At 40.0% G+C, this 21,544-nt stretch overlaps 1 protein-coding gene across 10 annotated transcripts in view; it reads left to right on the forward strand.

The window, feature by feature from the left end:
- Nucleotides 1-21,544, forward strand: part of TUT4 (terminal uridylyl transferase 4) — a 215,690-nt gene that overhangs the window by 98,233 nt on the left and 95,913 nt on the right. For 9 of the 10 annotated variants that reach the window (XM_030941948.1, XM_010372104.2, XM_030941947.1 and 6 more), the window contains exon 2: nucleotides 15,341-16,151. In XM_030941948.1, coding sequence (XP_030797808.1) covers nucleotides 15,434-16,151 — 718 coding nt within the window. In that variant the 5' untranslated portion in view covers nucleotides 15,341-15,433. Of the gene's footprint in view, nucleotides 1-15,340; nucleotides 16,152-17,480; nucleotides 17,576-21,544 lie in introns of those variants that run through there. The other variant, XM_030941953.1, reaches the window with a different exon arrangement.

The following is a 21,544-nucleotide window of genomic DNA, read 5'->3' on the forward strand; positions in this document are numbered from 1 at the left end:
CCATGTTGGCCAGGCTGGTCCCTAACTCCTGGCCTCAGGTGATCTGCCTGCCTCGGCCTCCTAAAGTACTGGGATTATAGGTGTGAGCCACTACGTCTGACCAGTATATTCTTGCATTTGAAAAATTTCTCAGTTTTAATAATCTAATGATGCATGTATCAAATAGATACAACACACAAAGACAAAGGTTCTTTGGATCCTCAGTATTTTAACAGTATAAAGGTATTCTGAGACCAAAAAGTTTGAGAATTACTGCTTTAGGCTCAGAGACATACTCTAGTACGTAAACTTGGACCAAAAATTGGGAGTCATGTTTCTTGTAGTCATATACCAGTCCCGTTTGTGTTATCTTAGGCAAGTCATAAACTCAGGGTACCTCATTAATGTATAAAATGGAAATACTACAAGACTATAATTATAGCAACTTCACAGATGTGTAAGGATAAGTGAATGGGCATACTAGACAGGTAGTAGTGAAAACTGTATTCTCAAAAATGTTGTCTTTTTTTTTTTTTTTTTTTTTTTTTTTTTTGAGTTGAGTCTTACTCTTTCAGCCAGGCTGGAGTGCAGTGGTATGATCTTAGGTTACTGCATACTCTCTCTCCTGGGCTCAAGTGATTCTTCTGTCTCAGCCTCCATGAGAAGTCGGATTACAGGTGTACGCCACCAAGCCCTGCAATTTTTTTGTCTTTTTAGTAGAGATGGGGTTTCGCTGTGTCGCCCAGGCTGGTCTTGAACTCCTCGTTGCAAGTGATCCCCCTGCCTCGGTCTCCCAAAGTGCTGGGATTTTAGGCGTGAGCCACCGCGTCTGGCCAATTTTTTTTTTTTTTTTTTGGAGACAGAGTCTCACTCTGTTGCCCAGGCTGGAGTGTAGTGGCGCAATCTTGGCTCACTGCAAGTTCTGCCTCCCGGGTTCACGCCATTCTCCTGCCTCAGCCTCCCAAGTAGCCGGGATTACAGGTGCCTGCCACCATGCCTGGCTAATTTTTTTGTATTTTTAGTGGAGGACAGGGTTTCACCGTGTTAGCCAAGATGGTCTCGATCTCCTGACTTTGTGATCTGCCCGCCTTGGCCTCCCAAAGTGCTGGGATTACAGGTTTGAGCCACTGCGCCTGGCCTTTTTTTTTTTTTTTTTTTAAGACGGAGTCTTGCTCTTGTCACCCAGGCTGGAGTGCAATGGCACAATCTTGGCTCACTGTAACCTCTGCCTCCTGGTTCAAGTGATTCTTCTGCCTCAGCCTCCTGAGTAGTTGGGATTATAGACGTGTGCCACCACTCCCAGCTAATTTTTGTCTTTTGGTAGAGACAGGGTTTCACCATATTGGTCAGGCTAGTCTTGAACTCCTGACCTCAGGTGATCCACCCGCCTCGGCCTTCCAAGGTGCTGGGATTATAGCGCCCTACTCTGCCATCTTTTTTTAAAACTGAAAATTTATAAGAGCTCCAGGACTTTTTGTGGGAACTTGTGGCATTGTTAATGTGGGTAATGTCTTGAATGTTGCTTTTTCTCCCATACCTGCTTCCTCAAAGCCAGGAAATTTTATCTGTAGTTTACTACCTACTGTCTGTTCTTCGTTTTCTTGTAAGACGGGTGTCCTGCTGGCTATATTTCTTGTCTGACATTGTCATTTCAATCTAGGAATCTCTAGGTCACCCATTTATATTCACTGATACTTTAGTGTAATTCCTGACATCCATGTTGGGCAATCAGAAGCATAACATTGAATGTATCTAACACTTAATTTCCATCTTCTAGTGATATTCACCTCTATTTTCTTTGGTAGTTCCTATTCATATGATTCAAAATGATTCTTCTAACCAGAATTTTCTGAATTATCTATATATGTATGTTTCTTTCGTTTTTTTTTTTTGTTTTTTAAATCCCTAATTTCACTGTAAAGCCTCTTTTTGGCTTTATCCTTTCCCTTCATCAGCATGATTACTGTTGTGTTCCTTACCCTATTGAAATAGTGATTCTGTAACTTTGCAACCCAGTACAAATTATCTACAAATTGTATAACTAGTGGTGCCTCACACCTGTAATTCCAGGATTACTTTGGGAGGTTGAAGTGGGAGGATTGTCTTGGCGCCCTAAAGTGTTGGGATTACAGGTGTAAGCCACTTTACCTGGACACAGCACTGTCTTTTCTTTAACTTGGTGACAAGTAAGGCAGGAATGAAAGGAAGAGGAGATATGAATTGCACTATCTTTCCCTTTCCTTCTGCATCATCATTTTTAGAATAAGTGCTTAATTCAGGGAAGTAACATTAGTAAGGAAAGATATGATAGGATTCTTTGATCATTCATGTTTCTTTTATTTTTCTTTTCTTTTCTTTCTTTCTTTTTTTTTTTCTTGAGACAGTCTTGCTCTGTTGCCTAGGCTGGAGTGCAGTGGCGTGATTGCAGCTCACTGTAGCCTTCCCCTGCCAGGTGCAGTGATCCTCCCACTTCAGCCTCCTGAGACTGGGACTACAGGTGCCTGGCTAATTTTTTATTTTTTGTGGAGATGGAGTCTCCTGTGTTGCCTAGGCTAGTCTCAAACTCCTGGACTCAAGCGGTCCTCCCACCTTGTCCTCCAAAAGTGCTGTAATTACAGGCATGAACCATGGCACCCAGCTCCCTTTTTTTTCCTCAGTTGCCAAAACAAGAGCATTTATTTGTCTTTCATGTTACATGCTCATTGTGGATAGAACGTATATTCTGCTGATGTTGGATAGAGGCCTTTATATCTGTTAGGTCAAATTATTTTATTTTATTTTTTTGAGATGGAGTCTCACTCTTTCACCCAGGTTGGAGTGCAGTGGTGTGATCTTGGCTCACTGCAGCCTAAACCTCCCAGGTTCAAGTGATTCTTGTGCCTCAGCCTCCCAAGCAGCTGGGACTACGGGTGTGTGCCACCACACCCGGCTACTTTTTCTATTTTTAGTAGAGACAGGGTTTCACCATGTTACCCAGGTTTTTCTTGAACTCCTGACCTCAAGTGATCTGCCCCCTTTGGCCTCCCAAAGTGCTGGGATTATAGGCATGAGCCACCATGACCAGCCGGTCTGATTTGTTTGTTTGTTTATTTATTTTTGAGACAGAGTTTCGCTCTTGTTGCCCAGGCTGAAGTGCAGTGGCCTGATCTCGACACGGCAAACGGCCTCTTCGGTTCAAGCGATCTTCCTGCTTCAGCCTCCTGAGTAGCTGGGATTACAGGCATGCACCACCATTCCTGGCTAATTTTTGTATTTTAGTAGAGATGGGATTTTGCCATGTTGGCCTGGCTGGTCTCCTGACCTCAGATAATCCACCTGCCTTGGCCTCCCAAAGTGCTGGGATTATAGGCGTGAGCCACTATGCCCAGCCAGTCAAATTAGTTTATGGTGTTACACAAATCCTCTATTTCCTTTCTGATCTTTTGTCTGGTTGCTCTGTTATTGAAAAGTGGGGTGTTGAAGTCTCCCAGTATGATTATAGAACAATTTCTCTTTTCAATTATGTTAACTTTTGTTTCCTATATTTTAAGTCACTGTTGTTAGGTGCATATGTTTATAACTGTTATATGTCCTTGCTGGATTGAACCTTTTATCAATATATAATATCCTTCTTTGTGTTTTGTAACCTTTTTTGACTTAAAGTGTTATTTTATCTGATAACAATGTAGCCCCAGCTCTATCTTGGTTACTCTTTGCATGGAATATCTTTTTTCATTTTTTCTTATAATGCCTTTCTCTTTGTATCTAAAGTGAATCTTGTAGATAGATGATAATGTTTTCCACTTTGCCAATCTCTCTTTTTATTTTTTGTTAATTTTTATTTATTTTGAGATGGAGTTTCACACTTATTACCCAGGCTGCTGGAGTACAATGGCACGATCTCAACTCACCACAACCTCCGCCTCCCGGGTTCAAGCAATTCTTCTTCCTCAGCCTCCCAAGTAGCTGGGATTACAGGCACGCGCAGCCACGCCTGGCTAATTTTGTATTTTTAGTAGAGACAGGGTTTCTCCATGTTGGTCAGGCTGGTCTCGAACTGCTGACCTCAGGTGATCCACCAGCCTCAGCCTCCCAAAGTCCTGGAATTACAGGTTTGAGCCACTGCCAAGCTTATTTTTATTTTTTTAATTTAATTTAATTTAATTTTTTCGAGATGAAATTTCACTCTTGTTGCCCAGGCTGGAGTGCAGTGGCGCAATCTCAGCTTACTGCAACCTCTACCTCCTGGGTTCAAGTGATTCTCCTGCCTCAGCCTCCCAAGTAGCTGGGATTACAAGCACCCACCACCACACCCACTTATGTTTTTGTATTTTTAGTAGAGACAGGGTTTCACCATGTTCTCCAGGCTGGTTGTGAACTCCTGATCTCAGATAATCCACCTGCCTCGGCCTCCCAAAGTGCTGGGATTACAGGCATGAGCCACCGTGCCTGGCCAATCTCTCTTTTTAATTGGAAAGTTTAATTCATTTACATTTAAAGTAATTACTGGTAAGGAAGGATTTACTTCTGCCATTTAGCTCTTTCTTTTCCGTATGTTTTTTATGTTTTTTGTTTCTCTAATGCTGCCTTTTTATGTATTCAGTTGATTTTTTATAGAATTATAATCCTGTTTTGATTTTGTGTGTGTGTGTGTTGCTTTCTTAGTGGTTGCCTTGAGGATAACGATGTAATTAACATCTTAAATTTAAACAACCTAGTTTGAGTAATGCCAGCTTAGTTTAAATAGTACGCAAATACTCTGCTCTTACTCATCTTTCTCTCTTCCTTTATATTTTTATTGTCACAGATTACATCTTTATACAGTATGTGCCTATTAACATAGGTTTGTAATGAATTTTTATGCATTTGTCTTTTAAATCATGTAAACGGAAAAACCCAAGAGTTACCAAAATTACAATAATATTGGCTTTTATATTTACCTATGTAGTTATTTTTACTAGTGTTCTTTATTTCTTGTTACGGATTTGAGTTACTGTCTAGTGTGTTTTCGTCTCAGCATTAAGAATTTCTTTTAGCACTTGTAGGGCAGAATGAACTTTCTCACTTTTTGTTTATCTGGAAATATAATTTCTTCTTCATTCTTGAAGGGTGGTTTTACTGGTTAGAGAATTCTTAGTTCACAGCTTTTTTCTTTCAGGACTTCAAATATGTCACTGCATTCCCCTCTCATTTCCATGGTTTCTTATGGGCAATCAGCTGTTAACTTTTGTGTTTGATGAGTTAAACTCTCTTGCTTCTTTCAAAGTTCTCTTTGGTTTTGACATTTGACTCTGTGTCTCAGTGTGAATTTCTTTGAGTTTATTCTGCTTAAAGTTTATTGAGCTTTGTGGAGGTATATACTGTGTCTTTCATCAGACTGGGGAAGTTTCTAACCATTGTTTCTTCAAATATTTTTCCTACACCCTTCTCTTCTTTCTGTGACTTCTATTATGCATATGTTAGTATGCTTGGTAGAGAAGATAATAAACAGTATTGCCCAGGGAACAAAATGCCAGAGAACAAAAAATACAGAGGGCAGAAAAGAGTTTGAGAAAAAATTTTAATGTTCTGAATATTAGTGGTCTTTAGAAATATGAGATTATAACTATGAAACAAGATCAGAGTGCTGTAAAAAGGAATAATTAGAGTGTGAGAGTTCTTAGAAATAAAAATATGATAGAATAGTTGGAAGATAGAGTTGAGGAAAACCTAGGAAGGAGAACAAAAATAAAGGTGGAAGAATGGAGAGCAAAGATAAGAAAATTGGAGGATCAATTTAGGAGGCCCAAGTATAATTAATAGGAGCAATAGAAAGAGAACAGAGAAGATGAAAAGGAGGAATTTATAGTAGATAGAAGAAAAAAATTTATAGAAGTGAATGATGTGAATTACTGATGAAAAGAGCCAGCTTGACTATGCAACAAGACAAATGAGGAGATATCTACAGCAGGCTTATCGCTTGGAAATTTCAGAATACCAAAGCAAAGAGATTATCCTAGAAGTTTTCATAGAGAAAAGGTCAGTAAAAAAGGTAAAGAGTAAGAATGGCATAATTTTCTCAGTGGCAGTCCCAGAAACTAGAAATCATTGAAAAGGAACCTGTGACATTTTGAATGAATAATTTCTAACCTAGAATTTTATTTTATTTTTTTGAGACAGAGTGTTGCACTGTCGCCCAGGCTGGAGTTCAGTGGCACCATCACGGCTCACTGCAGCCTTGACCTCCCGGGCTCAAGTGATTCTTCTACCTCAGCCTCCCGAGTAGCTGGGATCATAGGCATGCGCCACCATGTTTGGCTGATTTTTTTGTTGTTGTTGTTAGAGACAGGGTTTTGCCATGTTGCCTGAGCTGGTTTTAAACTTCTGAACTCAAATGATCCTCCCACCTCAATCTACCAAAGTGCTGGGATTGCAGGCATGCAGTCCCACCGTGCCTGGCCCTAACCCAGAATTTTATACCTAACTAAATGAGGTGTGAAGATACAATAAAGACATTTCAAATAAGCAGTATTATAAAATTTACATCTGGTTGGAGTTTACAGGGGTCCAATAAATAGCACCCCTTTTGCTTTCCTGAATTTTAAACAAATTGGGTGAAACGAAGCATATGGAGACCAGAATATAATTTTATTTTTATTTAGTTTTTATAATTGTGTTTTTGATATGGTTCAGTTTGGAGAAGGCAGCTTATACATTCAACTGGTTTGCTAATACTGAATGCCAGAATTAGGCAGACTTAGCCCTCAGGAACTGGCAGAGCCGAACAACTGCAGGCCCTATGTGAGGCTTACACCTGTAAATGTTAGGGTATGATGGAACAGAATGGGAAGGAGAGGGGACGATGCTAAGTTTTGTCTGGATTATTTTCCCAAACTCACTGATGAAATAAGTTACCTCTTCTCCTTAGGTAAGGAATGAACGAGGGGAGTGGAAAGAGGTCAGGAATGTTATGATAACGGGTATCCCTCTACATAGAATGAAATATTGGAAGTGGGGCATAATTATTTTCTTCAGTATCTTTCATGTTTTCTTCCTTTTTTTGAGACCGAATGTCACACTGTTGCACAAGCTGGAGTGCAGTGGCGCAATCTCAGCTCACTGCAATCTCTGCCTCCCTGGTTCAAGTGATTTACAGGTGTGTAATCCCAGGTGTGTGCTACCACACCTGGGTAAATTTTTTTTGTATTTTAATAGAGACGAGATTTCACCATGCCAGGCTGGTCTTGAACTCCTGGGCTCAAGTGATCTACCTGCCTTAGCCTCCCAAAGTACTTGGATTACAGCCGTGAGCCACTGTGCCTGGCCTTATGTTTCCTTTCTTAGAAAGCTACTGGGGGATGTGTTCCACCAAAAACAAGGGAATGAATCATGGAAGAGGTAAAAAGAAGAGTCAACATGAGAGAGTGTAAGGGAATTGGTAGGATGATAGTGAAAGGAGGTCTCAGTATAACGACAACTGTAGTGAAAGTATAGTAATGACCAGAAAGCTCCCAAGAAGGGATATCCAAGGAGAGAACAGCAACAACAAAACCAAATTACTTGATGTGTTTGATCTTTCTGAGAGGATATTTATAGTTCTGTCAATGAATTATTGATAGGTATGCACAAGAAGCTTAAGAAAAATGAAGAAGTGATTAATTTCAGGTAAAACTGAAAAGTATACCAAAAGGGAAATGTGATTAAGTATATATCTTTCTTAAGTCAAAAGCTAGATCCAGTAATAGAGTGGCTTAAAAAACAAAGAGTTTTATTCCTTTCTTATGTAATAGTTGCTGGGTAAGTGGTCAGGAGATCTAGATGAGTAGTTTGTTGCATGTGGTCAGGGGCCCAAGTTACATTGGTCCTGCTGTCTTACCAAAAGTATGGCCAAGGACTAGCTCAGTGGACATGACCTGGGCTTGTTGGAAACGCAGAGTATCAGATCCCACTCCCAATCTACTGAATCAGAATTGCATTTAGTTGTTTATTCCTATACATAAAAGTTTGAGACTCACTGGTCTGGATTAAAACATGATGGTTGGTAGAGTGATTGAAGCTGGGCAGTTGAGAATTTTATTCAGTGAAAAAAGAAAGAGAGCACGAGGAAGTGAGAACTTTATCATAAGGCCACACCAAACTGCAGAGAAGTTTGTGAAATGTAGACTATTCATGTGTTCAGGAGAAAGGAGAAAGTGAGTTTTTATGGGCATCTGGGAAACTGTGCTACAGTATAGTTGGCTTAACTGTGAAGACTATTGGCATATCTTACTAAAATCATCCTAGGAGGATGGTGGTAGGGTGGGGAGATACGTTGCACAATTATCTATGTTTTTAGGGGGAATATTTGAGATAGGCAAATCCATATCTTTCATGTAGGAAGTTAGCAGATAATAGCTAAGGCCGGGTGCGGTAGCTCATGCCTGTAATCCCAGCACTTGAGCAGGCCAAGGCAGGAGGATCACTTTAGCCCAGGAGTTTGAGACAGCCTGGACAACATGGTGAGACCCTGTCTCCATAAAATTTTTTTTTTTGAATTGCCAGGTGTGGTCATGTGTGCCTGTGAGGCTGAGGTGGGAGGCTCGCTTGAGCCCAAGAGATCAAGGCTGCAGTGAACCATGATTGCACACCACTGCACTCTAGCCTGGGTGACAGAGTGAGATACTGTATCAAAAAAAAAAAAAAAAAAAAGGCCAGGCGCGGTGGCTCAAGCCTGTAATCCCAGCACTTTGGGAGGCTGAGACGGGCGGATCACGAGGTCAGGAGATTGAGACCATCCTGGCTAACACGGTGAAACCCCGTCTCCACTAAAAAATACCAAAAAAAAAAAAAAAAAAAAAAAAAAAAAAAAGCCAGCGAGGTGGCGGGCGCCTGTAGTCCTAGCTACTGGGGAGGCTGAGGCAGGAGAATGGCGGAAACCCGGGAGGCGGAGCTTGCAGTGAGCCGAGATCCGGCCACTGCACTCCAGTCTGGGCGACAGAGCGAGGCTCCGTCTCAAAAAAAAAAAAAAGCTAAAACAAAACAAGAAGTATTATCTTAAGTATGTTATTTAGAAATACGGAGATAGGCCGGGCGCGGTGACTCAAGCCTGTAATCCCAGCACTTTGGGAGGCCGAGACGGGCGGATCACGAGGTCAGGAGATCGAGACCATCCTGGCTAACACGGTGAAACCCCGTCTCTACTAAAAATACAAAAACTAGCCGGGCGAGGTGGCGGGCGCCTGTAGTCCCAGCTACTCGGGAGGCTGAGGCAGGAGAATGGCGTAAACCCGGGAGGCGGAGCTTGCAGTGAGCTGAGATCTGGCCACTGCACTCCAGTCCGGGCGACAGAGCGAGACTCCGCCTCAAAAAAAAAAAAAAAAAAAGAAATACGGAGATAAAATAATTGAAAGTAGGTCAATTATTTTATGGTATAATAATTGGTAAAACATGGTAAAACCCCGTATCTACTAAAAATACAAAAATTAGGTGGGCGTGGTGGCACATGCCTGTAATCCCAGCTACTCGGGAGGCTGAGGCAGGAGATTCGCTTGAACCCGGGAAGCGGAGTTTGCAGTGAGCTGAGATTGTGCCACTGCACTCCAGCCTGGCAACAGAGTGAGACTCTCTCAAAAAACAAAATAAATAAATAAAAATAAAAAAAGATGAGAAAAGACAGTCTCTGCTGTTCAAATAGGAAGTAAAAGCGTAAATAGGTTTAAGTGTTAAGTGCTGTGAGAAAAGTAAAAAGTTCCTTAAGAAGAGGCATACTTATCTGAGCCCACCCTGGGTAGGAGGGTGGAGGAGTAGGTTATGGAAAACTTTCTGAAAGAGAGAGATTTCCTGGTTACGTTGTAGACAACATAAAGTATGATGCAATTAAACATCTTTTGGATTTCATATATTTTTTAAGTGTGAATAATTAAAAATAATTCAGATTACTTTAAAAAAATCCATTTAATGCATTTATTGGGTGCCTACTTTGTATTAGGCACTGTGGTAGGCCCAGAAGACGTAATGATAAGCAAAATCAGAAATGATTTCTTACCTCATGGACTTTAGAATCTCATGGGGAGACTGACATGAATCGGATTGTTCACTGTAAGACTGTACAGAAATCCCTTCATTTCTGCTTTCAGGATCACTTTTCACAGCAGTGGTTCATTAAGTGTGGTCCCCCAGTCCAGCCCCATCAGCTGGAAGGATCGCTTTAGCCCAGGAATTCGAAGCTGTAGTGAGTTAGAATGGCATCACTGCACCCCAGCCTGGGTGACACAGGGAGACCCTGGCTCTGAAAAAAAAAAAAGTGCATTTTCTTGATAATTATTAAGATATAGTTGGTTACTTAAGGTTAGAATTTCATTTAATACCCATTTACCATATTCTAAAAATGTAACCAGGAACTAGAAGTTAGTTCTGATATTATTTTTTTCCATGATTTGAGGTTATTTGAATTGTATTATTTTTATTTGTTTCAACCAAATAAAGTGTGCAGGGGAAGCAGTGAGCCTTCGTTTGTTTTCTTTTTTCGAGACAAGGTCTGGCTCTGTAACCCAGCCTGGAATGCAGTGGTGCTATCTCAGCTCACTGCAACCTCTGCCTCCCGGGCTCAAGCCATCCTCCTACCTCAGCCTCCCAAGTAGCTGAAACTACAGGCACATACCACCACACCTGGCTAATTTATGTATTTTTTGTAGAGACAGGGTTTTACCATGTTGCCCAGGCTGGCCTCGAACTTGTGAGCTCAAGCAATCGGCCTACCTCAGCCTCCCATACAGCTGGGATTACAGATGTGAGTCACCGTGCCCAGCTGAGCCTTATCTTCAAAACACTCTTTCCTCAGAGAGAACTTCATTTCTAGGAATTACAGCTTTTTGGGGAAAATTTCGTACTCTGATAGCTTCAAAGAAAATGTTGAAAATAGCAATTTTGCGATAAAATTTTTGAGACAATAAGACATTGGCTACTCTTACAAGAAAATATGTGGGGCCGATTATCGTTAATTGTAACTTAATTGTACTTTTACAAATAAAGAGTGTAACTGGATTGTTTATAACTCAAAGGATAAATGCTTGAGGGGATGGATACCCCATTCTCTATGATGTGCTTGTTTTACATTGCATGCCTGTACTGAAACATCTCTTGTACCCCATAAATATATATACCTACTATGTACCCTTGAAAAATAAAGAGTAAAGATGAGGAAGAAGCGAAAATAGTCTTTTTCATAACACATTCCTATTAGCAATTTTTTTTTTTTTGAGATGGAATCTTACTCTGCCACCCAGACTGGAGTGCAATGGCATGGTCTCAGCTCACTGCAACCTCCTATTAGTAATTTAAATGTATTTTTAGTTATATGAAAAATTACCCAAAGTGGCTGACGCAGTGGCTTATGCCTGTAGTCCTAGCAGTTTGGGAAGCCAAGGCAGGAGGATCGCTTGAGCTCAGTAGTTCGAAACCAGCCTGGGTGACACAGCGAAACTGCCTCTACAAAAAATACAGAAATTGGCTTGGCATGGTGGCACCCACCTGTAGTCCCAGCTGCGTGGGTACCTGAGATAGGAGGATTACTTGAGCCTGGGGAGGTCAAGGCTGCAGTGAGTCGTAATTGTACCACTTTACCCCCTGACCTGAATGACAGCACAAGACCATCTCTCAAAAAAGAAGGAAAAAAAAAAAAGATTACTCAAAATGAAAACCTGTCAATTTTTGAACTCTCCAGGTACATTGATCTATATTAGGTACATTAATTTTTTTCTTTTTTTAATCTTTGTAGCTTTTGTTTATGTATACAAACTTGATTTATGGCGTATTTTTTGAGTGGATGAATAAATTGTCTAAAATGTTTTACAAGCAAAATTGTGGATCAGCATTGTTATTTCAAATCTTTATTTATAGCTTTTGTCAGATGACATCTACAAAATTATTAAAGAATCGTTATAGCAGACTAGCTTTAAAAATTTAAAGATATTTTGGTTACTAGACAAGGTAAAACTAATCTTTTAGAAATATGACTCATTTTAATTTTTTAAATAGAGCTCATTTGTAGTTTTTAAAATGAGGACCCTGCAGCAGTTCTCACAAGAATTTAGAAATTTAGAAATACGTTTTGACAACTTTTTTGACAGTTATGTAAAACACTTTATCAAGAATAATAAAAGCAGAATGTATTAATTAAATTCATATGTATAAAAATTAGGAGCAAAAGCATTCTTTTACAGTTGTAAGTTTCTATAGCTTTTACTGGAAAATGTTAGTCAAAGTAGTAATGGTGAAAATGCAGTGTGGCTTAAAAATTTTTTTTATTAAAAAATTTTTAAAAATACTTTGCTAGACTCCAACTGACACTATATCTAGTATGGTTTTGATTTTAATTATTATTATAATTTAGAAAGAAGAACCTAATACATTTTTGAAGTAAAAGACAATATTACTCTGGACAAACAAGGCAGAGAATGTAGAGGACTGCACTATAAAGAAGAATTATTGGCCAAGTATGGTGGCTCATCCCTGTAATTCCAGTGCTTTGGGAGACTGAGGTGGGAGGGTCACTTGAGGCCAGGAGTTTTAGACAAGCCTGGGCAACATAGTGAGACTTTGTCTCTACAACAACAACAAAAATCAGCCAGGTGTGGTGGTGTGCGCCTGTGTTCTTAGCTGCTTGGGAGGCTGAGGCAGGAGGATCATTTGAGCTCAGGAGTTCCAGGCTGCAGTGAGTGATAATTAAAGAGTGAACTCTCTATTTTAGGTAAGATTATTGTGTTTATATAATGTAAAGTTATATGATAGAGAGGTTTACCTAAATTTGTAATTTAGTAAATCAACCAGGTAAAATCAAAGATGGTACATTTTAATTCTATGCAGTTTGCTTTTGCTGGCAGAAGGACTCTAATTTTTATTCATATTATTAATCTTTGTTTAGAAACGGATCTGAATTTAAGGTGTATAGGGCAAAGTGAATAGTAAAAAACATCCTGATGTTTTAATAAAATCACTTTTTTTTTTTTTTTTTTTTGAGACAGGGTCTCACTCTGTTGCCCAGACTGGAATGCAGGGATGCAATCTTAGCTCACCGCAACCTCTGCCTTCTGGTCTCAAGCGATCTTCCCACCTCAGCCTCCTAAGTAGCTGGGACTACAGGCGCACGCCACAGTGGCCGGCTAATTTGTTTTCTTTGTAAAGACGGGGTTTCGCCATGTTGTCCAGGCTGGTCTTGCACTCCTGTACTCAAACAATCCGCCCACCTTGGCCTCCCAAAATGCTGGGATTACAGGTGTGAGCCATTCCCCTGGCCTTGACATTATTATTATTATTATTATTATTGTTATTTTGAGATGGGGTCTTGCTTTGTCACCCAGGCTGGAGTGCTGTGGTACAATCTCAGCTCAGTGCAACTTCTGCTTCCTGGGTTCAAGCAGTTTTCCTGCCTCAGTCTCTTAAGTAGCTGGGATTTTACAGGTGCCTGCCACCGTACCCAGCCAATTTTTGTATTTTTAATAGACGTGGGGTTTCACCATGTTGGCCAGGCTGGTCTTGAACTCCTCACCTTGTGATCTGCCCACCTTGGCCTCCCAAAGTGCTGGGATTACAGGTGTGAGCCACCATGCCTGGCTGACATTTTTTAGAACACTTTTAGGTTCACAGCAAAACTGAGCAGAAAGTACAAAGTTGCCACACATGCATAGCCTCCCCCACTTTCAACATCTGGCACCAGAGTAGCATATTTATTACAGTGGATGAACCTACATTGGCCCACATTGATACCTTATCATCCCCCAATGTCCGTAGTTTACATTAGGGTTCATTGTTGGTAATATGCATTTTGTATCATTATACAAGTTTATAATGACAGGTATTCACTATTATAGTGTCATAGAGATTATTACTATTATTATTATTTTTTAAACTCTAAGTTCCTTTTTTTGTTGTTTTTGAGACAGTGTCTCACTCTGTAACCCAGGCTGGAGTGCAATGGTGCAATCTTGGTTCACTGCAACCTCCGCCTCCTGGGTCCTGGTTCAAGAAATTCTCCTGCCTCAGCCTCTCGAGTAGCTGGGATTACAAGCATCTGCCACTATGCCCAGCTAATTTTTGTATTTTTTTTTTTTTTTTTTTTTTCGAGACAGAGTCTCGCTCTGTCGCCCAGGCTGGAGTGCAGTGGCCGGATCTCAGCTCACTGCAAGCTCTGCCCCCCGGGTTTATGCCATTCTCCTGCCTCAACCTCCCGAGTAGCTGGGACTACAGGCGCCCGCCACCTCGCCCGGCTAGTTTTTGTATTTTTTAGTAGAGATGGGGTTTCACCATGTTAGCCAGGATGGTCTCGATCTCCTGACCTCGTGATCCGCCCGTCTCGGCCTCCCAAAGTGCTGGGATTACAGGCTTGAGCCACCGCGCCCGGCCTAATTTTTGTATTTTTAGTAGAGACGGGATTTCTCCATGTTGGTCAGGCTGGTCTTAAACCCCTGACCTCGTGATCCGCCCACCTTGGCCTCCCAAAGTGCTGGGATTACAGGCGTGAGCCATTGCACCCGGCCCCTGTTGGTTTTTAAAGTATACTTCAGCGAATTCATTTGAACCCGTTTTTACTTCAAGGTGGAGAAAGTCTACTGTTTTCCCATATTTAGAGAGTCCAGTTTGAGGTAAGTTTGAGGTAGGTTAGAGGTACAAATAGATGCTAGTTAGTGGAAAAGTCTTGTGGGCAAGATTTTACCATTTAGGATTCCATAAACTGATTCCTTTATAGCACAGAAGGATTAGAATTCTCCATCTTTGAGATGGAGTTTCGTTCCTTTTTGTTGCCCAGGCTGGAGTGCAATGGCGCGAACTCAGCTCACTGCAACCTCCACCTCCCGGGTTCAAGTGATTCTCCTGTCTCAGCCCCTGAGTAGCTGGGATTACAGGTGCATGCCACCATGCCTGGCTAATTTTTGTATTTTTAATAGAGATGGGATTTTATCATGTTGGTCAGGCTGGTCTCGAACTCCTGACCTCAGGTGATCCACCCGCTTTGACCTCCCGAAGTGCTGGGATTGCAGACGTGAGCCACTGCACCCAGCCAAGATTGGAATTCTTGTGTTTTCTTTATTCTTGTTACCTTTCATCTTAATTGTGATATATTCAATTGCAAGTTTTAGTTTTCTGTTGAAATTCTTAAAGGAATATGAAACAAATTTTACTTGTAAAATTCTTTATTTTGGTGCCGTATTACCATAATTACATTAGAATTCCCTTGATGAGCATTTGGTTATTTATCTAGTGCGCTGTAACTCCTTCTCATACAGTTTTCTGAGTTTTGTCTTTTTTTTTTTTTTTAGCTATGTCTTCAGTTTTTATAACAAGTTTAAAAAATTGTTTTTTAATGTCTAACCACAAAAAAATGGTTTTTGCATTTAAAATAACAGATTTTTTTTTTTTTACCCAATAGTTTGCTTGCCTAAACTGGATTTGAAGCAATTTAAACTACTGGAGATCTGCCATTTTATAATATCACAATTGGAAAGAAGCAGATTTTCAAATAATGGAAGATTCTAAGACCTTAAAAAGTGAAAATCATGAACCAAAGAAGAATGTTATTTGTGAAGAAAACAAAGCAGTTCAAGTTATAGGTAATCAAACATTGAAAGCTAGAAATGATAAATCCATAAAAGAAATTGGGAACAGCTCTCCAAATAGGAATAGTAGTAAAAAAAATAAGCAAAATGATATTTGTATAGAAAAAACAGAAGTTAAATCATGTAAAGTAAATGCTACCAACCTTCCAGGTCCTAAAGATTTGGGGTTAGTCCTTCGAGATCAAAGTCATTGCAAAGCAAAAAAATTTCCTAATTCACCGGTGAAAGCTGAAAAGGCACCCATTTCACAGGCAAAATTAGAAAAGGCAACCAGTTTACAGGCAAAAGCAGAAAAATCACCAAAGTCACCTAATTCAGTGAAAGCAGAAAAAGCACCCAGTTCTCAGATGAAGTCAGAAAAGGTACCGAGTTCATCAGCAGAAGCAGAAAAGGGACCCAGTTTACTGTTGAAAGACATGAGACAGAAGACAGAATTACAACAGATTGGAAAAAAAATTCCAAGCTCCTTTACTTCTGTGGACAAAGTGAATATCGAAGCTTTAGAGGGAGAAAAATATGCTCTGCAAAACTCACCACGATCTCAGAAGCAGCAAACATGTACAGATAATACTGGTGATTCTGATGATAGTGCTTCAGGAATTGAAGACGTATCGGACGATTTAAGTAAGTCATTTTTTGGAGGGATTTTTATATATTAATGTTCCTCAGATTATCCCTGGTTTAACCATTTTAATTACAAAAAGTCATGTTTATACATAATTGTTTAGCACTTTGGTTCCCGTATGAAAACATCCAAATTAATAATACTTGAATTAATGGTTTCTTATTAGATTGATCCTTGGTGAAGCTAAAAAAAAAAGCCTTTTCATTTATTATGATAGGTACAAAGACTGCGCAAATAAAAATTTAGTGTCTTCTTTAGTTGGTACACGTGCTCGTACACGTACATACTCTGTTTAAATGGTCTTGATAATGTATTGCTCATTCATTCACCAAATATGTATGTATTGAGTGTGTGTGTGTGTGTGTGTGTATATATATATATATATATATATATATATATATATATATATATCAAGCATTTGTTTACAGTGGAAAGCCAAAACAAACAGACAAAAAAAAAAAAAAACATAGCCCTAAACTTCAAGGAAGCTTCCAGTCTGATAGGAGGGTGATACAGATAAACAATGATTTTCAGTGCCAAAAACTTAAAGTTGAGAGGGCACATGATTAAATAGTGAGATTTAGACTTTGGGCAGACAAAATAGGTGACATAAATTGTGAGATTGAGTGTTACTGAGACTTAGTATGGCTGGAGCAGAAAGTTGAGGTTGAGAATGGCAAAGATGCAACTGAAAGGGAACACAGGAATATCAGTTCCTTCTAAGCCATACCAGAAAGTTTGAACTTTATCCTGAGTATTTTCAGAAGCCATTGAAGAGTTTTTTTTGGTTTTTGTTTTTTTTGAGACGGAGTCTCGCTTTGTTGCCCAGGCTGGAGTACAGTGATGCGATCTCGGCTCACTGCAACCTCCGCCTCCCGGGTTCAAGCGATTCTCTTGTCTCAGCCTCTCAAGTAGCTGGGACTATAGGCATCTGCCACCACGCCCAGCTAACTTTTTTATTTTTAGTAGAGGTGGGATTTCACCATGTTGACCAGGCTCTTCTCGAACTCCTGACCTTTTGATCCACCTGCCTCAGCCTCGCAAAATGCTGGGATTACAGGCATGGAAGAGTTTTAAGTAAAGTAATGCTGTGATCAGATTTTTTAAAAAATCCTTTTGAGTATAATGCAGGAAATTCTTCGATAGGAACAGGACTGGAAGCAGAGATTGGTTAGGACACTTAGAGTTCACTTGAGAAGTGTTGTAAAATTCATTTTGTTGTGGGATCCTGATTTTAGTTTTAATTGTTTAGAAATATTGTCTGTCTTTTGAGTAACTTTAATTCTGATTTTGTTTAAATGATTTCTTTTATAATCTTTTTTTCCTAGTGTTTTCATGGCTGGAAGAATACGGCATTATCTTGATGTAGAAATAAAAAGAACCTGTTTCTGAATCATTATTTGCCACACTTTGAGAAGCAATGGTAAAGAATTCAGAAATAGCTTATTTTGATTTCTCGTGGTACACAGATGGTGCTGTATCGACAGACTTAAAAGAATTTTAAAAGAGTTGACTTTTATGTGTCTCAGTCTCATAATTGTATATTAAGGCTGAGGACAAGGCCAAATTTAAAAACTAAGTCAGTTTAGAGACAGAATCAAGTAAGTGATAATACTGGTAATGTTTAGATATGGGAAAAATGTAAACATCATGGTACTTGAATGATTCAGGAAATAGTGGTGGTGGTTTTGTTTTGTTTTGTTTTTGAGACGGAGTTTTGCCCTGTCACCCAGGCTGGAGTGCAGTGGTGTGATCTTGGCTTCACTGCAACTTCTGCCTCCCATGTTCAAGCAATTCTCCTGCATCAGCTGGGTGTGCACCACCATGCCTGGCTAATTTTGTATTTTTAGTAGAGACTGGGTTTCACTATGTTGGCCAAGCTGGTCTTGAACTCTTGGCCTCAAGTGATACCCCCACCTTGACCTCCCAAAGTGCCGGGATTACAGGCATGAGCCACTACATCTGGCCAGGAAATAGTGGTGTTTAAGGTCACTTAATTGGCCAGGCACGGTGGCTCATGCCTGTAATCCCAACACTTTGGGATGCCGAGGTGCGTGGATCACCTGAGGTCAGGAGGTTGAGACCAGCCTGGCCAACATGGTGAAATCCTGTCTCTACTAAAAATACAAAAATCAGCCAGGTGTGATGGCACATGCCTGTAATCTCAGCTACTCGGGAGGCTGAGGCAGGAGAATTACCTGAACCCAGGAGGTGGAGGTTGCAGTGAGCCAAGATCATGCCACTGTACTCCAGCCTGGGCGACAGAGTGAGACTCCGTCTCAAAAAAAAAAAAAAAAAAAAAAAAAAAAAAAAAAAAGGATGTAGGCTCTGGGGTGAAATTGCGTGGGTTTTGAATTCCAGCTTCTTTACTTACTAACTTTGTAACCTTCAATAAAATGCCTATCCCTGAAAAATACGTTTTCTCATTTTTAAAAAAGTGGAGATGCTGCTGCCTATGTTATAAAGATTAAGTGAAATAATCCAGTAGGAGGTTTCATGTAGTACCAGACACAGGAGGCATGCAGTGGCAATGACTATCACTTATTATATTACTCCAATTAAATGCAGTTTTTACTTGTTAATATGGAGAACAAGTTGAACTAGTTTCAGGAAGCTAGCTTAAGGAAGCTAGTAGACCAAGTAGAGGTTCTTTTGGGAAACTTGGTTTAACAAATTAATAAAAATGATTTGTAGTATACAGTCATTTTTCATAAGTAAGTGCTTCTCATGTTTTAATTCTCTTTAAATTCATGTATAGTATGATATGTATAATATTGCCTTGAAGTCATGTTTATACATAATTGTTTTAGCACTTTCTTCCCATATAAAAACATCCAAATTAATAATATTTAAATTAATGATTTCTTATTAGATTGATTCTTTGTGAAATAAATACATAAAAACCTTTAGATCATTATCTTTTTTTTTGGAGACAGAGTCTCACTCTGTTGCCCAGGCTGCCTCAGCCTCCTGAGTAGCTGGGATTACAGGCGCATGCCACCACACCTGGCTAATTTTTGTATTTTTAGTAGAAACGGGGTTATACCATATTGATCAGGCTGGTCTGGAACTCCTGACCTTGTGATCCACCCGCCTTGGCCTCCCAAAGTGCTGGGATTACAGGCGTGAGCCATTGTGCCCAGTCGTCTTTTTTTTTTTTTTTTTTTTTTTTGGAGACAGAGGCACTCTGTCGCCCAGGCTGGAGTGCAGTGGCGCGATCACAGCTCACTGTAACTTCCACCTCCTGAGCTTAAGTGATTCTTATCCTTCAGCCTCCCGAGTAGCTGGGACCACAGGTGTGTACCACCACACCCAGCTAATTTTTGTATTTTTAGTAAAGACGGGGTTTCACCATGTTAGCCGGGCTGGTCTCGAACTCCTGACCTCAAGCCATCTGCCTGCCTCGGCCTCCCAAAGTGCTGGGATGATAGCCATGAGCTACCATACATGGCTAGATCATTATCTATTTGGACTTGATAGGTTGTATAGAAATTTGATTGATCTCAGTCTTCTCCGTTAGGCCTAACTTTAGCTCCCACCTAGCACTTACATCATTTTTCTTTTTGTCATTTATTCATTTATTCAATAAAATTTTGTTTTTTGGTGTCCACTACATGCCAGGAATTGAACTAGTGATTAGGAATATAGAAGTGATGGAACCAATAATTCCACTCTTACGGAGTTAATTTTCTAGTGGGATGAAGCAGATAACAAACAAAATAAATAAGAAAAATATGTAGTAAGTTGGCCAGGTACGGTAGCTCACGCCTGTAATCCCAGCATTTTGGGAGGCCGAGGCAGATGGATCACCTGAGGTCAGGAGTTCAAGACCAGCCTGGCTAACATGGTGAAACCCTGTTTCTACTAAAAATACAAAAACTTAGCCAGGCATGGTGGTGCGTGCCTGTAATGCCAGCTACTTGGGAGGGTGAGGCAGGAGAATCGCTTGAACGTGGGAGGTGGAGGTTGTGGTGAGCCAAGATGGCGCCGTTGCACCCTAGCTTGGGCAACAAGAGCAAAACTCCATCTCAAAAAAAAAGAAAAAAAATATATAGAGAGAGTAAGTTAAATAAGGTGGTTTTAAATCCTTTGAAAAAAATAAAATAGGAACGATATAGGGAATGATACTACTATTGGTAGTGGTGGAGTTAAAGTATCAATGAGAGAGTCATATTAGAGCAAATACTTGAAGGAAAGAGGTGAATGAGCCAGGTGAATATTTGACGAGAGAGTATTCCTGATCTGCATTTCTCAAACTTGAATATGTATATAAATTGTTTGGGATTCATATTGAAATGCAGAGTCTTGGGCCTCATTTCCAGAGTGTTATGATGCAGAAAGCCTAGGGTAGGGCCTGATAAATTGGATTTCTAATAAGCTCCCAAGTGATGCTGATGCTGCTGGTCAAGATTATGCTTTTGAGCAGCATGCACCAACTCATCTTACTTTCACTTATATCACCGTTCATTGTGTTTTCAGTATACAAGCAGAGTGATCCTATTAAAATGAGTCAGATCACATTACTAGTATTTAGAATGTTTCAGTGGCTGCCCCATCCATCAGAGTAAAAGCTGGTGTTCTTACAGTGGCTAGTAGAGCCTTGCACGATCTGTGACACTCCCCTATTTTTCTGCCTTGCCCTCATTTGTTTACTTCTCACCCTTTCTCTCTGCTCCATTCACATGGCTTTCTTGAATTTCCTCAACTGAGAAGGTAGATATCCAGATATCCATCTGAGGAACTTTGCATTTCTTTTTCCTCTGCATTAAACACTCATTTCCCAAATGTCCATATGGCTAGTTCTCTTAAACTTCCTTACTTCCTTTGCGGCCTTTTTTTTTTTTTTTTTTTTTTTTTTTTGAGATGGGGTCTCATTCTGATGCCCAGGCTGGAGAGCAGTGGTGCAATCTCAGCTTGCTTCAACCTCCGCCTCCCGGGTTCAAGCAATTCTCCTGCCTCAGCCTCCCAAATAGCTGGGATTTATATGTCATAAAATTCATCCTTTTAAAGTATATAATTCTGTCTTGCTGTTGGGTCAATTTTTTTTATTTAAAAAATCTAAGTATTCAGTAGTTTTTATTATATTCACAAAGTTGCGCTACTATCAGTATCTAATTCTGAACATTTTCATCACTCCGCAAAGAAACTCCGTACCCATTAGCAGTCAGTATTCATTACCCCCTCCTCCTCACCACTGACAACCATGAATCTACTTTCTTTCTCTTTAGATGTGCCTATTTTATGTAAATGAAATAATATAATACGTGGCCTGTTGTGCCTTCCTTATTTGGCTTAGCATATTTTTTTCAAAGTTATTTCATGTTATGGCATGTATTAGTATGTCATTCCCTTTTATTGCCAAATAGTATTCCATTATATGGATATATTATGT

The sequence above is a fragment of the Rhinopithecus roxellana genome, chromosome 12 (genome assembly GCF_007565055.1).
Source record: "Rhinopithecus roxellana isolate Shanxi Qingling chromosome 12, ASM756505v1, whole genome shotgun sequence".
Lineage (NCBI taxonomy): Eukaryota > Metazoa > Chordata > Mammalia > Primates > Cercopithecidae > Rhinopithecus > Rhinopithecus roxellana.